At 41.2% G+C, this 14,589-nt stretch overlaps 1 protein-coding gene across 1 annotated transcript in view; it reads right to left on the bottom strand.

Moving 5' to 3' along the window:
• Nucleotides 1–7,037: 7,037 nt before the first annotated feature.
• quob (quattro b) overlaps nucleotides 7,038–14,589 on the bottom strand; it is an 84,293-nt gene continuing 76,741 nt past the window's right edge. The window contains exons 20-25 of the mRNA XM_079582131.1: nucleotides 11,859–12,036; nucleotides 11,604–11,720; nucleotides 10,368–10,577; nucleotides 7,694–7,776; nucleotides 7,521–7,585; nucleotides 7,038–7,334 (exon numbers count right to left, since the gene is read on the bottom strand). Of these exons, the coding sequence (XP_079438257.1) occupies nucleotides 7,556–7,585; nucleotides 7,694–7,776; nucleotides 10,368–10,577; nucleotides 11,604–11,720; nucleotides 11,859–12,036 (618 nt within the window). The 3' untranslated portion in view covers nucleotides 7,038–7,334; nucleotides 7,521–7,555. The remainder of the gene's footprint in view (nucleotides 7,335–7,520; nucleotides 7,586–7,693; nucleotides 7,777–10,367; nucleotides 10,578–11,603; nucleotides 11,721–11,858; nucleotides 12,037–14,589) is intronic.

Raw genomic sequence — 14,589 nt, 5'->3', positions numbered from 1 at the left:
TCTCTCATTAAAAACGAGTTATTAACAGCTGGTAAACTTTGTCTTGCATAATATTACTTAAAGGGACTATACAGAGTTTAAATATGTTAAAATGAAGTATTTTCCTCCCCCAGCCATGTCCTAATGTGTAGAATGAGCCCAGACCTGTTCACCACAACTGCCTCTAAAATCCTGCACTGCCACTAAAAAAGGTGTCACTTTGGCCCGAAGTGCCGTCATGCACGAGCTTAATATAGAAGGTGCAATTACACATATGACCTGAGGTGGCAGTAGTGAGTATAAAATGGCCAACTTGCGTCCAGCCCCTTTAACTAAAGAGCAGTCGACTTTTTGTTTTTAAAGCCTATATTTTCAACAGACAGATATTTAAAGGCAAATTGTTTTAGCAGCTACGTCATTTACTAATTACATGTAGAATAGACGGCCTAATTCCACAGTAAAATTTATGAAATCATGTTATTTGCTGAAAAAGCGGAACTCGATGGCTGAATGTAAAATGACTCGATAGTTCTGCACATGCGCAGCAACGAGAAGTAGTGCAACTCGACAAGCCGTCTGTTTCGGTTGTACAACGGATTTATGAAGGGGCTTACAGGGGCCAAGCCCAGGGGCCCAGCCTTTATTTAACCAGGTTAGTCCCATTGAGATTTTAGATCTGTTTTTACAAGAGAGACCTGGCCAAGATGGGCAGCAACACTTAGTTTCCATACATTTAAAAACATACACAACATTAGTTAAAACATTCACACACCGATGATCTGGACTGGACTGACATCACAAGAGACTTGAAACTATTCAAAGAAAAAAGGTCTGTGATTTTGAAGTCCTTCTGCAGGAGGTTCCGTGTAAATGGAGCCGAATAACTGAAAGCATCTTTCCCAGTTCAGTCCGCACAACAGGCACAACATAGTGAAGGCGTCATTAGAACAAAGACTACGCTGGCTCTGCTTCACTTTTAAAAGACAAGATTAATAAGAAGGCAGCCTTCCAACAAGCGCCTTGTAAATAAAAACATACCAATGAGAAAGTCGACGAGCCTGAAGTCCAACCCAATTCACTTTAGAGTATAACAAACAGTGGTGAGTAAGAGGTCGACAGTTGGTGATGAAGCGCAGAGCCCCATGATACACACTGTCCAACAACCCAAGACACTGTACAGGAGCATTCATATACAACACATCGCCATAGTCAAGAACAGGCAGAAATGTGGCTTCCACCAACCTCTTCTTCCCAGTAAAAGAAAAGCAAGACTTATTTCTATAGTAAAACCCCAGTAACACTCTCAACTTTTTGGTTACATTTCGAATATGCAATTTAAAAGACAATTTATCATCAATTATACTTAAAACTCGATACCAATTCAATTTTCTGTCCAGATTTAGTGCAGATTGATTCAGACAAACTAATTTTCATCAGTTTTGTTTTTTCTGCATTCAGAACAAGTCTGAGATGGCACAGCTGATCCTGCACTTGATTAAAAGCTGATTGAAGATACTCAAAGGCCTTTGCAGGACTTGGAGCTGAACTCTGCTCAGCTCAACTCAGCTCTGTGCTGGCTGATTTTATACCCGAGAAAAAGCCAGGACTAAGCCAGGACCACACCAGGTCCAAACCAGTTCTAAACAATGTCTGAGCCATTTTCATTGAGTTGACACTGGGAAAAAACATGTACCTTGGTCTGATAAAATGCACCAAAATGCACCATTAAAATAAAAAATATCTCTGTGGGACGTCCCCCAGACCCCCCTTTTAAATGAGTCCCTCCACCAGTCTGGCAGTAGCACAGGTTTTTCCCACAGAGCTCAAATTGGGGTCATTATGTTAAACTGTTTTTTTGTGTGTTTTTTTTTTAACAAATTTGTCATTTTTTTAAAAAGAGAAAAAAGACGTTAATTTATCCTTTCATTGTAGAGAGAGAGAAATCTGACAGACATACAGTGTATGTTGTTAAGGTACTATATAAATAAATATTGATTGATTATGGGGGGCCCTGAAAAAACTCTTTAGCCCCAGGGGCCCATGTCACTTAAATCCGGCCCTGTACGTAATAGTCTAGAATACTGTATTTGTAATGAAAATGAAGGAGACTCGGGCCAGAATAGCTCCTGCAATAAGTAAGGAGCTAATGTGGCTCTCAATAAAATGATGTTTTTAATTTTTCATTTCCCTCCTTCACTTTAACCAAGTGCATTCCTCGAGCTCGGCTTTCTAAAACTTCACAACTGGAGCGCAACAGTGTAACACCTCATTTGAAAGCGAAGACTTACAAAACTGATCGTAACTTTTTTGTCATGTTATCATTTTTTCGTCCGTTTTTGTCTCTTTTTTTTGTAACTTTTGTTGTATTTTTTGTCACGTTTTTATGGCGTCACGTTTTGTTAGTTTTTTTTCCATAGCTTTTGGTTGTGTTTGTTTTGTTTTTTGTTTTTTTCTAAGCTTTCAGATTTGGGTAAAACAAACTTCTCTCGCCTAAAATGACGTTTCCAAATTAAAACCATTGCTGTTTAATGTCCCTTATGGAATTTACATGATCCTCTTGCATGTGAGTATCTAGTTGTAGCCACGACAATCAGTTTGATTATCAGATCCACTATTGGCAAGTGATCAACTACAGCACTGAATAAAACAATAATTGTCTTTATCCTCGTCTACTTTTTTATTTTAAAGAAAATAAAGGTCCACAGCTGCAATAGACAGGTGGAACCAAAACACTCTCTGAGCCTATAAAAATATCACCACTTGAACATATATTTCAAACAGGTCAACAATATCTGTAAAAATTAACATTGTACATCCATCTTTACATGGATATGTCCTTGCGTTTTATAGGGTGACCTTTGTCTTACCCAAATCTAGCATTTTGACTAGAAACATGTGGGGCAATGTGACTGTGGTGTGTATAGGTTTGCATTTAATGGTGCACGTCCTGTGGGCGGTACGTAGCCTCTTTAAAGGGACACTGCGTAACATTTTGGACTATACTGTCAGTGCAAAACATGCACTGACAGTATAGCATTATTCTGTGTCGACCTATTGACCAGGTCGACACAGAATAATACTATTACTGCAGTGAATAACCAAAGAATGGATCTGGATGAGGACCTAACCTTTAATCTGAAATTCTACTGACTTTAATCACATCTCCATGGAGACGAGCCGGAGACGTACCCATTTTTCCAATGATGAAATAATCTGTCATAAAATAAATGTTAGTATTTACATTTTATTTATAAGTAAAAACGCGGTGTGGCTTTTAAAGCAGTGGTTCTCAACCTTTTGGAGCCGCGACCCCCATTATAACAGTTAAAGGGGTTCGTGACCCCCCGCCCTGGTCGGACAATGATAAATAATTCTTAAAAAATAAAGAATACAAATGGCTAAAGTAAAATTCATCAAATTACGCACAAATAATGGCACTCTGGTAAAACAGCACACAACACATGCTACGATAAAATATTTGATTATATGCTAAAAATATGCATATTTTATCTACATGATCTGGTGACCTGCTCAATTTGTCTCGTGACCCCCAGGTTGAGAACCACTGCTTTAAAGGGTTAAGTGATGATGTCATCGCTCTACTTCCGGGTCCAATTTTGTTGTATTCACTATAAAGGGATTTTGCTGATTTTAACCTCCTCTTTCTAAGCATGTGAGCACAAAGAAATATATCATTTACTCTGCATTGAAGAAAGGGTCTGTGGTTATGGGCTTTAAACAAATGTTCATCTATAACTCAGATAACATAAAGAATGGGAACAGCAGAAGGAACAATCAGTATGAACAGCTTTCCTCAAAACAGCTCATGTTTTTGATGAGAGAATGTTCTGATTGTACATTCAGTGAACAAAAAAAGAAAAGTTTTCCATTTTGTGGCATGCTTGTGTAACTGTGAACTTCAACATTACGAAATCATTTACTCACTGTCCATTCTGGAACTACAGTGATGTCAGGAGTCTACCCCACAACCTCCGCAGCGAGAGGCAGGAAACAGGATCGTTATTTATCCTCTACTGCTTTACGTCCAGAGCCCCAGTACAGGACACGGCTGAGACTTGGGTTTACTGGTAGCAGTGGAACCACATGTGAGAGTTTTTCTGCATTAGTTCAAACTGCTGAAGAAAATGACTGATTAAACGGGACCAGCTGTGGGTCTGCTGATAAAGAGAGAGACAGGGGAGAGATGTGATGTCCATGATCACATTCACAGACCACAAGGAAAATCTAAAAATAAGAATAAGGAACGCGATAAACAGATATACTGGAAATGAGTTGTGGTGGTGGCAGGAGGCCATATTGATAGGCTAGGTATTTTCAGAAGAAGTATTTCTCGGTCTGCATTAATGGGCATGACCGTAACCCCACAGTACACTGCACAAATATGGCCTTTATTGACAGGTTGGTTTGCCAGAAGTCACCATGTGGCCTCCATGTGGCTTCTGGTAAACAGGATTTCTCATGGTTCTCTTTAAAAATGCCACTCTGTCAATAAAGGCCAGATTTGTGCCATGTATGACACTGAATAGCTGTTCTGTCGACAGTTTCCCCCACCTGAGCTGTAGCTCTCTGCAGTTCATCCAGAGTCATCATAGGCGTCTTGGTAACAGCTCTGATCAGTGTTCGGTCAGTAAGTTTAGGAGGACGGCCGGTGTAACAGGCCGGAGTATACACCCGATTTGGACTATACTCGGGGCTAAAGGGGCCTAGGCCATTTTATACCCCGGGGTATATTAGAGCCCAGGCTGTCTCATACCCCCCAGGTCAGATTATACCCCCAATGATAACAGTTATGTTAAGTGACATAGCAAGAACTATACAGTAGTTTAGGGTGAGAGAGTGGGTTGTCCTTTAACCAGAGGTTGGGAGTTCAAATCCACGCTTCTGCAGGTACAGGCTGTTGTTATGTCTTTGGTAAGTAATTCTTAGATTTTAAAAAAGCTTGTGTTTTAGAGTTTTTAAAATTGTATTGTCTTGTCTTGTCTTAGTGGGACAAGGCCTCGTGGAAGACCCAGGACACGGTGGTGGGACTATGTCTCCGAGCTGGCCTGGTGTCGCCTCGGGGTCCCCCCAGAACAGCTGGAGGAGGTGTGTGTGGACCGGGAAGTTTGGGCATCTCTGCTGAGACTGCTGCCCCCGCGACCCGGCCCCGGATAAAGCGGAAGAAAATGGATGGATGGAAAATTGTATTTTGCTTACACTTAAGTCTCCGTTCATTGAGGGAAGATCACGAGCGAGCGTTGTCAATAAAAGAAAAAACAACAACAAGCGAAACGAATGTTAAGCGTCGTGAAACGGAGGATTTGCACTTTCAGTGGTTTATAGTTATTATTAGCCTGGCTAACACCAGACTAAAATCACAAGTGATATTTAGTCTGGGGACCACCAATTCATTTTCTCGTAGGAGAGGTGTGGTTTACGATCGTCCATACTCGTTTATTGGGCGATACGGAAAAAAAACAACAAAGTCTATCATGCGTCTGCACGTAGCCATAGCCAATCGTATCATCGTATGAGATGACGTATGACGTACCCGCTGTAAACTTTTGAGCTAAATTATTTAGAACAAGGTCTAAAGCTTGATCGAAAAAATACCATCGTGTCTGCTGCTGTCACGTTGGATCCGTAAATAAACATTTTTTTTTTTTATCCGTAAATAAACTACAAGCTTCCATATATCGAATAGCGCGTCATCATCTTGTCGTCCCTCCTCGCTCTGTGATTGGTTCCCAAATCCACCGGAAAATTTCGGCCATGGTCCCCAGGCTGTTGTGCAGTTCGAAATAATTCGAGCAGCAGCCTGGCGTTAGCCAGGTTAAGTTATTATGGTAATTCAAGGCAAACAAAGTTGACATGTGATGCAATATTAATAGCTGGGCCTATATTATGTTATTACCAATGTTCACATTTCAAAAGTCAAATCAATGTCAAACTTTTTTTTTTCACAAAATCTCTGAAAACTTCATGCATTTTTCTTTCTTCTCCTTAATGGTTATTTAGTGAGAACATACCAATAACAATAACCACTTTGAGAATAACATCTGTTCAGATTGTGAAAAGTAAGACAGGTATATTCTGGCCCCACGGGGGTATAGATACAGACGGCATCTCTGGAATCGCCCATATATGGTCATTTTTGAAAACAGTTAAGGGGGAAAACAATTTTGAAAAAATGTATATTTTCTCTGATTATTCAAAAACTACTTTAACAAATGCTGAATTATGAATATAGTTTTCTACTAAATAATGATACAAAGACATGGGGAGGAGCAAAGTGGCTCAACAGCCCATAAATACATGAATAACGGAGAATGCTAACTTGATGCTATATGTTAGCATTAGCAGTTAGCATTAGCATAGATAGATAGATAGATAGATAGATATAGATAGAGATAGATAGAGATAGATAGATATACATAGATAGAGATAGATAGATAGATAGATAGATAGATAGATAGATAGATAGATAGATAGAGATATAGATAGATAGACATATAGATAGATAGAGATATAGAGATAGATAGAGATAGATAGATAGATAGATAGAGAGAGAGATAGATAGATAGATAGATAGATAGATAGATAGATAGACAGATAGATAGAGATAAATAGATAGAGATAGGTATAGATAGATATAGATAGAGATAGATAGATAGATAGAGATAGATATAGATAGATAGAGCTAGATAGAGCTAGATAGAGCTAGATAGATAGATAGATAGATAGATAGATATAGATAGATAGATAGAGATAGATAGAGATAGATATAGATAGATAGAGCTAGATAGAGCTAGATAGATAGATAGATAGATAGATAGAGATAGATAGATAGATAGATAGATAGATAGATAGATAGATAGATAGATAGATAGATAGATAGATAGATAGATAGATAGATAGATAGATAGATAGATAGATAGATAGATATAAAGACCTTTATACAAGGGACACACTTCTCTAAAGGGACAGCTTCTTCAAAAACAAAAGGCAAGACGACACGTGGAATAAAACGACTTCAAAACACTTTTATTAAACCTGTACAAAATTAGCCACATAAAAAAAAAAACAAATACAAGAATCATTTTTGCGAATACGTTTCTACACACGCTCCGATGTCGCCCAGAAACGTGTTGAAATGTAGTGGTCAGTATGCAGTTTAGAGGCACCGTCTAGTGTATCACAAATGAAACATAATCATAACAAACACATGTGATGGTGTAAGGTTAGGCGGGTTATGAGGGGAGTTTCCGTACGGTTTAGTCTTTCTACGTAAAGCGTTAGTTGCAGTAACAGCTGGGCCCCGGGGTTGTCGGTACGTCGCTCACATCCCTCGGAATCTGGACACAAATAGACGGAGATTAAGCTGGACTTTGCCTTTATCACATCATTAACATAACATGGATGCATGGAAAAAGGATGAGCTGCGAAGGTATTTTTAGCAGCAAAATTCGATCGCAATAGAAGGAGTGGGCAGCAGATGTTACTTTCATAGTAGCAGTAGTAGTAGTAGTAGTAGTGCTTACCACGGATAAACCTTTGGCTGAAGGCGGGTGACGGATCACACTTCTGTCGATGTGCCAACCGAGCTCTGAGGAAAACGACTAAATGTTATGATCGCGCAAATCGGAAGAGATCATTCAGTACTCGTAGTAGCAGCAGTTGTAGTAGTAGTTCTACTTGTAGTATCGGTACTCACCTCTGGATGTCTGACGGTGATGACAGAGGAGCAGAGGGAGGAGGTGTCGCTCACGCTGTCCCCGCCCCACTCTGAGCCGTCCACTGCAACGTAACCAAAGATAAAGTTAATGCTTTCGTTTACCAGACTCTCATTTGCATACCTCGATTTTTTGGGTTTTTCAAACAGTGACAGAGAGAGCTACTTAAAGGGATGATTCAGGATTTTTGACATAGGGCCTCATTTCCTAGTTATCCAGAGTGTTGCTGATTTCTGGAGATATTTCTTCTTTTGTAATTCATGTAGTTATATTTGAAGAGTTACGTGGCGCTAGGCTAGTGCAAGGCTAGCACCGCGTAACTCTTCAAATATAACTACATGAATTACAAAAGAAGTATCTCCAGAAATCAGCAACACTCTGGATAACTGGGAAATGAGGCCCTATGTCAAAAATCCTGAAATATCCCTTTAAGTTTAGGCCCCGTCCACATGGAGTCAAGCTCAAGATTAATCGCAATTATTATACGGCTCTTCACAACATAAGTAGAAGCTCCGTTGATTTGAATGGGATTTCCCAACGTTCTACCGGTCATTATTTTCTGATAAAGGACCTCTGAAAAAAATAATGACCGCTGCCCATGGCAACGGAGTTTGTGCTTTCATATCACTCCGCGCGTACGTAGTAGCGACACTATCTGCATCACGGCTTTAGCCCCGAGACATCTGAAAAACAAATTCGGACAAATTCACCCTTTTCCGTAGACTGTAAATCCGTGGAGCAGGTTTCTACTCGCCGAAATGTTACGGTATTCATTCCAGAAAGCTCTCTACGGTCTTTTGCATTTCCTGTGGTAGTGTCACAGCGCCACACACAGGCCTGGCAGATGAGGGGCTCCATGTGGACGCACACATTCACCGGCTTCATGTTCATAGAAAACGTTTTTGAAATGATATAATGTCTTGTAGGTATATCTTTGAGCTGCTTGTGCTCAAAATATTATCCAAACTTCTACAACACATTTCGAACGGGATTTGTGTCGAAGCATGTGTCACAGCTTTCAAGGAGCAAAACTGTGCCAACATAGCAATGCTAGCAGCAACAGCTAGCCCGCTAATCAGTCGTTCAGAGCTGTGAGTTTATAAAATAGCTCATGATACGATGCAGCAGTCAGTTGGTTTCACAAATCTCAGTGAAACAATATGCAACAGGCTACAAAAGTTTTAGATGTTGGAGGTTGTCCAGATCGTAGTCGTTCACTGTTGACTGTTTTGTTGCTTAAACGTCCTTGACTTTTATGATCTTGAACTTTCTGACCTCACAACAAAAGCGTTCCTCGCCTTAAACACAGCTGGGAACACTTAAGGCTGTGCATGCTAGGGAAAATATCTTTATCGCCTCATTTCACAGTCTTTATTACCCCCTCCCCTGCATTTGACCCAAGGTCTCGTGTCAAACCTGTTTGGAGCAGAGGACCAGATCCGAGCCACGGCCCAGCTCAGGAGTATCTAGATAGGATTATACTTTCTCCCAGAGCCGTGGGAAGATGTTTTAGTTAGGGGGCGCTGAGGGACAAAATTTACCCCCAAAATACTTTTTCTGTGCATAAATCCTATTTATTAACCTCTTAACTCCCGCCTGAACCGAGAGCATTTTCTCCAGTTCAGCTTTACCCAAATCCTGTAGGCCAGTGTAACACCTCATTTGACACCTCATTTGAAAGCTAAGATGTAATTTTTTTTTTCATTTTTTGTTCTTTTTTTGTCCTTTTTTTTTTTTCATTTTTGTCCTTTTCTGTCACATTTTTTGCAATTTTTTTTTCTTTTTTTTTTCTTTTTTTGTCATTTTTGGTTCTTTTTTTGTCATTTTTGGTTCTTTTTTTGTCCTTTTTTTCCCGTTTTTTTTATTTTTTGGTCTTTTTTTGTCACATTTTTTGTCATTTTTTTTTCTTTTTTTTCTTTTTTTTTTCTTTTTTTTTTCTTTTTTTGTCATTTTTGATTTCTTTTTTGTCATTTTTTGGTCTTTTTTTGTCACATTTTTTGTCACATTTTTGTCAATTTTTGTTCTTTTTTTGTCTTTTTTGTCATTTTTTGTGTCTTTTTTTGTTATTTTTTTGTCATTTTTTTGTCATTTTTTTGTCTTTTTTTGTCCTTTTTTTGTCCTTTTTTTCGTCACTTTTTTGTCAATGTTTTCTCACTTTTTTCACATTTACATCCTTGTTTTCGTCTCAGTTTTGTCGCTATTTTCACACCTTTTTTTCCAGAAGCTTTTGGACTGGGGTAAAGCTGGAGAAAATGTGCTCGGTTCAGGTGGGGGTTAAGGGGTTAATATTGCCTTGCAGTTCACAAACTATCCACCAGGGTGTGCTGCAGCGCCCTCAGCACCCTGGGTTCCCACGGCCTTGCTTTCTCCATGTGGTCTCAGAATCATGGTGAATATCACTTGGCGAGTGGAAAATTGCACATGAACGCCATTTCATCTGGTATGTTCCACTGGAAAACTGGGAGAAAACTTTGATGCCCGAGTTCCCACGATGAGATAACCTTTGACCTTACGACACAAAAGCCCCTGAACACAATGCACTCGTAACTTCCTCTTCACAACTGGAAAGGATCAAATTTACCAGAGCACATGAAGGCAGCATAAGCCCACTGTGCACGTTCAAAAATAAATTAAAAAAATCCACCATCTACTCACAGATCAGGCTGTGACCCTCCTGCTCCAGTTCGTCCTCCTCCACGGCGCCCCCCTGCGGCCGGAGCAGGTATCGCCCCGGAGACAGGGAGCCCCGGCCCGACGAGGAGGAGGAGGAGCTACTGCACGAGCCAATCGACTTCTGCCGCATCACGGGGAGGACGTCCCGCGACCCTGAAGAACTGATGGAGGAGACAGAGGGAGGCCTGGACTCTGAGGGAAGAGGGAGAGGGGAATTGTCATGTACCTACCTGTAAAGATTTGTGTCACATGTGAGACCCCAAAATGAGTAACATAATCAAACGAAAGGCTATGTGTGGGACCATCAGGATCCACATGAACATGTTTTCAGATTTTTGGGGGGAAATTGGGGATTTTCGCATTTTTGCAGAATCTTTCAGTTGAGATCAGGAAGAAGCCTCACCATGTTTTAGATAACAGTATTGGTGTATTGTTATTGCTATATTATGATATGGTCCGTGTCTGCCCTAGCACTAGGCGTAAACTCTCACGAGATTTTCCGCCTGTGGGTTGAGATTTGCGACGCCGCCGGTCTTACTTCTTTCCCTCTGGTCAAATGTGTGTGTGTTTGGATAATGCTGCTAGTTGTCATTGTGTTGCTAGTTGCTGTAGAGGTAGGCTCTATGGGAAGTGGATTTATGCAAGAGATATTTATTTATATATTTCCTTTTTGCAATCATATATATGTATTTTTTTTCTTTCTTTGATGGCACATTTTTCTTGCTGTCTGCCTTCCCCCCTGAGCTTTACAGCGTTACCGGGGGAGCGGGTATGGCTTATCTAAATGAGATGTAAATGAGTCCTATTTTCACTCCGAGCAGCAGAGAGAGGTGAGAACAGTCCCAAGGTTTACAGGCCCATTTCTCTGGTTAGAAATATTCTGGGTTCTAAACTTGCTCTCACTTCTCCAAATATTATCAGATTTCCATGTGTTGCACATCGTTGGAAAGCTTGGAGACTTCACTTTAACAATCTGTGAAAAGATCAAAATGCCCCAGAACCGACTTGTGTCCCTGGTTCCTGTGACTAGGCACAGATATCTTGTTTTATTTCTACAACAACAAAGGATACTCAGATTAGGTGTTGGACCTCTTCTGCTTTGGCAAAAATGTGGAGCAAATTGTCTCCTGGTTATTGAAGCGTCTTTATTTCAATCTTAATTGCGGCGCATTGACTTAGCAGGATGTTTAGTGATGGGTCAGTGATGGTGTTGGTTACCTTTCCCCATAAGGCCACAGCTGACCGCTCTGGAGTTGATGGCCGCGTCACTCGGCTGGATGTCCATAAAAGGTTTGTTTCCGATTCCCAGGAACACTCTCTCCTGCATCCGCACCTCTGAGAGAACAGACACAAACGGTATAAAGAGACAGGACTGAGCTAAAACCGATGAATGTCATTTTAGAGGGGGTATGTCAATGTCAAGGAACACGGAAGTGGACCTGAACTTGACATTGATGTTTGTTCTGTTTGTACCTTTGTTCCTCAGTGCCTGGTCCCACAGGATCCTCTCCAGGTCTTTGGTCCACTGGTCCTTGGTGCTCCGGCTCTCGGCCTGCAGAGTGTACGTGTCCTGGCTCTTCCTCTTCCGGAACCAGATCTCGAAACAGAGGCCGCTGTCCCCGCTGTTGTGGGTCAGCCCGATGTCGCACGTCTGCACAAAACACACCACTCCAGACGGTCACATTCTTGTCTCATGTGCATTAATCTAGTTTCAGATTCAAGCGGTTGAAATAAAGCTTCACCCAATTGCTGACAGCTGATAGAAAGGCATGATTTATTGGAGTATCACTTTGTGTTTTCAGGTTTTGGACAGTTCTACCCGGAGACAAATACAAATCCTAATCTCCCGGGTTTGAATATTGCAATGATTCAGAAATAAATTAGGGTTCCCTTGTACGGAGCTCGCCAGGGGACATGACACAACGTATAGACTCTACGCTATCCTCCACAAACAATGGAGCATGAATGGGGGAAAATAATTGACCTTAATTTCGAATTGGGTTTAAAATACAAAGAATCAAGATTAGTGCTGCCAACAGACATGGTGTTAATGTAGCCTAAGTGAAAGACATTTTATTACGTACTACGTGGAAGCTGAGGTCTTGGAGGGCGTCCCAGAGTCATGAGAGGCGATCTTGGGACAGAGAATTCTTATAGGATTTCAGATTAGCACAGTCAGGCCCCTGAGATCAGGAGAGAGGGTCACTCCCCTACTGATGTCTAGCTGAACAAAACTGCCCTGAATTTACGATCAACCATCCACCAACCTGGGGGTGAATGTTGTCGCTTGTCCCCAAATAGCTGCGTAAAGGCGGTGAGTCTTTACCCACTGCAGAAGCGCTAAGTGTCAGAGGCACCTGGTTCGTCCCGAATTGCTCCAGCACTTTCACCCATCCCGTCAAGAAGCGTTGGCTACTCTTGAATGAAATGTTTGGCCTGTCTGAGTAGGAAAACGATCATCTCCCCTCGGCACCATCGCCTCTGGATCGTTGTGTGCTCTTTTGGTCCGGGGATTGCAAATCTAAAGGCCCACTACTGTAAATGCTGAATTTATCAATGCTTTAACTTGTCGTAAGAGTCAATATGCCAGATAAAGTGAGTCTCCTGGTTTGCCTTCTGGATACACCATTTGGTTCCAATTCCCTGAGGATACTGCACGTCACATGGCGTAACATCCCCCGGTATCCCTGCTGTCCTGTATATCATTCTGGTAATTAATTCAACCAGAACTTCTTACGCCTTGAGTGCCTCCTTTGCCATTTAGCCAACAGGAATGTCATGTCTGTTGGCCAGCACTACTCTCAATTCCTTGTATTTTAAACCCAATTCAAAATAAAAATCAATCAAATTACCCCATTCATGAAGGGATGGGTGGAAGCGCTGGAGCATTATTGCGTTTGATTGCAAAACTATTACGTTATTTCGCAAAACTATGACAAACTAAAACGCAGTAATTATTGCGAAAAAAAATCTCGTCATGTCCCCCCGTGGGCTCCGTACCCTTGAAATGCCACAAAATGTATGCCACAAAATGAGCCCATACAGTTAAATTTGGCTGTATCCTGTTTTCAGATGTTGTCACATAAACAATTTTGTTTTGACAAATAAAGTCTTACTTTCACGTGAAAATATTGCATGAAATAAAACGCGTTGGCAATTTTACCTAATCTAGCCATGTTTAAATAAAGGCTTTTTAAAGGTATACAGGAGGATTTTCCCGAATTTTAAGAAAGAACCGCCCTCTCCACTTTTTAAAAAAAATGCGCATGCGCAACGCTCTACCTGCCTCCGAGGAGGAAGAATCTCCCAAAAACACTCTTGTTCTCACTGGTCTTGTTTCTCTCTTCTGAAGCCTTTCTCTTCTCATACACTTCGAAGACACTTTTGCTCTTGCCCCTCTGCCATTTTCAAACGACTCGGTGCTTCTGCAGCAGCAATGAACGGCTAACAGCGTAACTCACACAGGCTTGAAAGTGTGCATGCGCAGAAATTAACAAGGGGCGAGCGCGCACGACGGCCTTACGTAGGCATATCACCAGAATGATTGACAATTAGGACGACCAATCGTCTTGATGATCCACCCGGATCCATCCTCCGCTATACCTTTAATATTTCTACCTTTGGAGTGCCTCAGTTTGTTTGATTTTTTGCTGAAACGGATCCCTGCACTGAAGAGCACCCACAAGACTAAACTTATACAACTTTCTACATCCGAGTAGCACTCCAGCCTCCCAATTTTTTCATGTGAAATAAAACTTGCTTCCCTTCTTTTTATGTGAGTAATCAACACCAAAGTATCAAAGTGAGATCTGTACATTTAGTTTTTTGTCCTGTTCCACTGCAGAGCCTCTGGCCTTACGCAACGCGTAGAAACAGCATTCCAGCCAAACTTATGCAAACACTTCTCCATCGCATTGGCAGGTGTTACCTTTTAAGAGTAATACATCAAACTGCAGCAGCGGCATCAGCTTCCAATGAATCAAGAGCTCAGGGCGAGTGTGAGCAGGGATAGCTTGCTGAAAGAGGTTTGTGCAACGTGCAGTGTTTCCTGTGCCCTCATGACTCAACCAGGCCACAAGGCCAAATACAGCGGAGGATATACCAGTAATATTTGTGTAAGTGTAAGTTGTTTTTAAGATTCTAGGAAATACTAGGAACTACTGGAATGAGGCGTTCACTTTGTCTACTAAAATGTTGAGTCATA

This window comes from Gobius niger (genome assembly GCF_951799975.1).
Source record: "Gobius niger genome assembly, chromosome: 24".
Lineage (NCBI taxonomy): Eukaryota > Metazoa > Chordata > Actinopteri > Gobiiformes > Gobiidae > Gobius > Gobius niger.
This window is presented reverse-complemented; position numbering and strand designations above follow the sequence as displayed.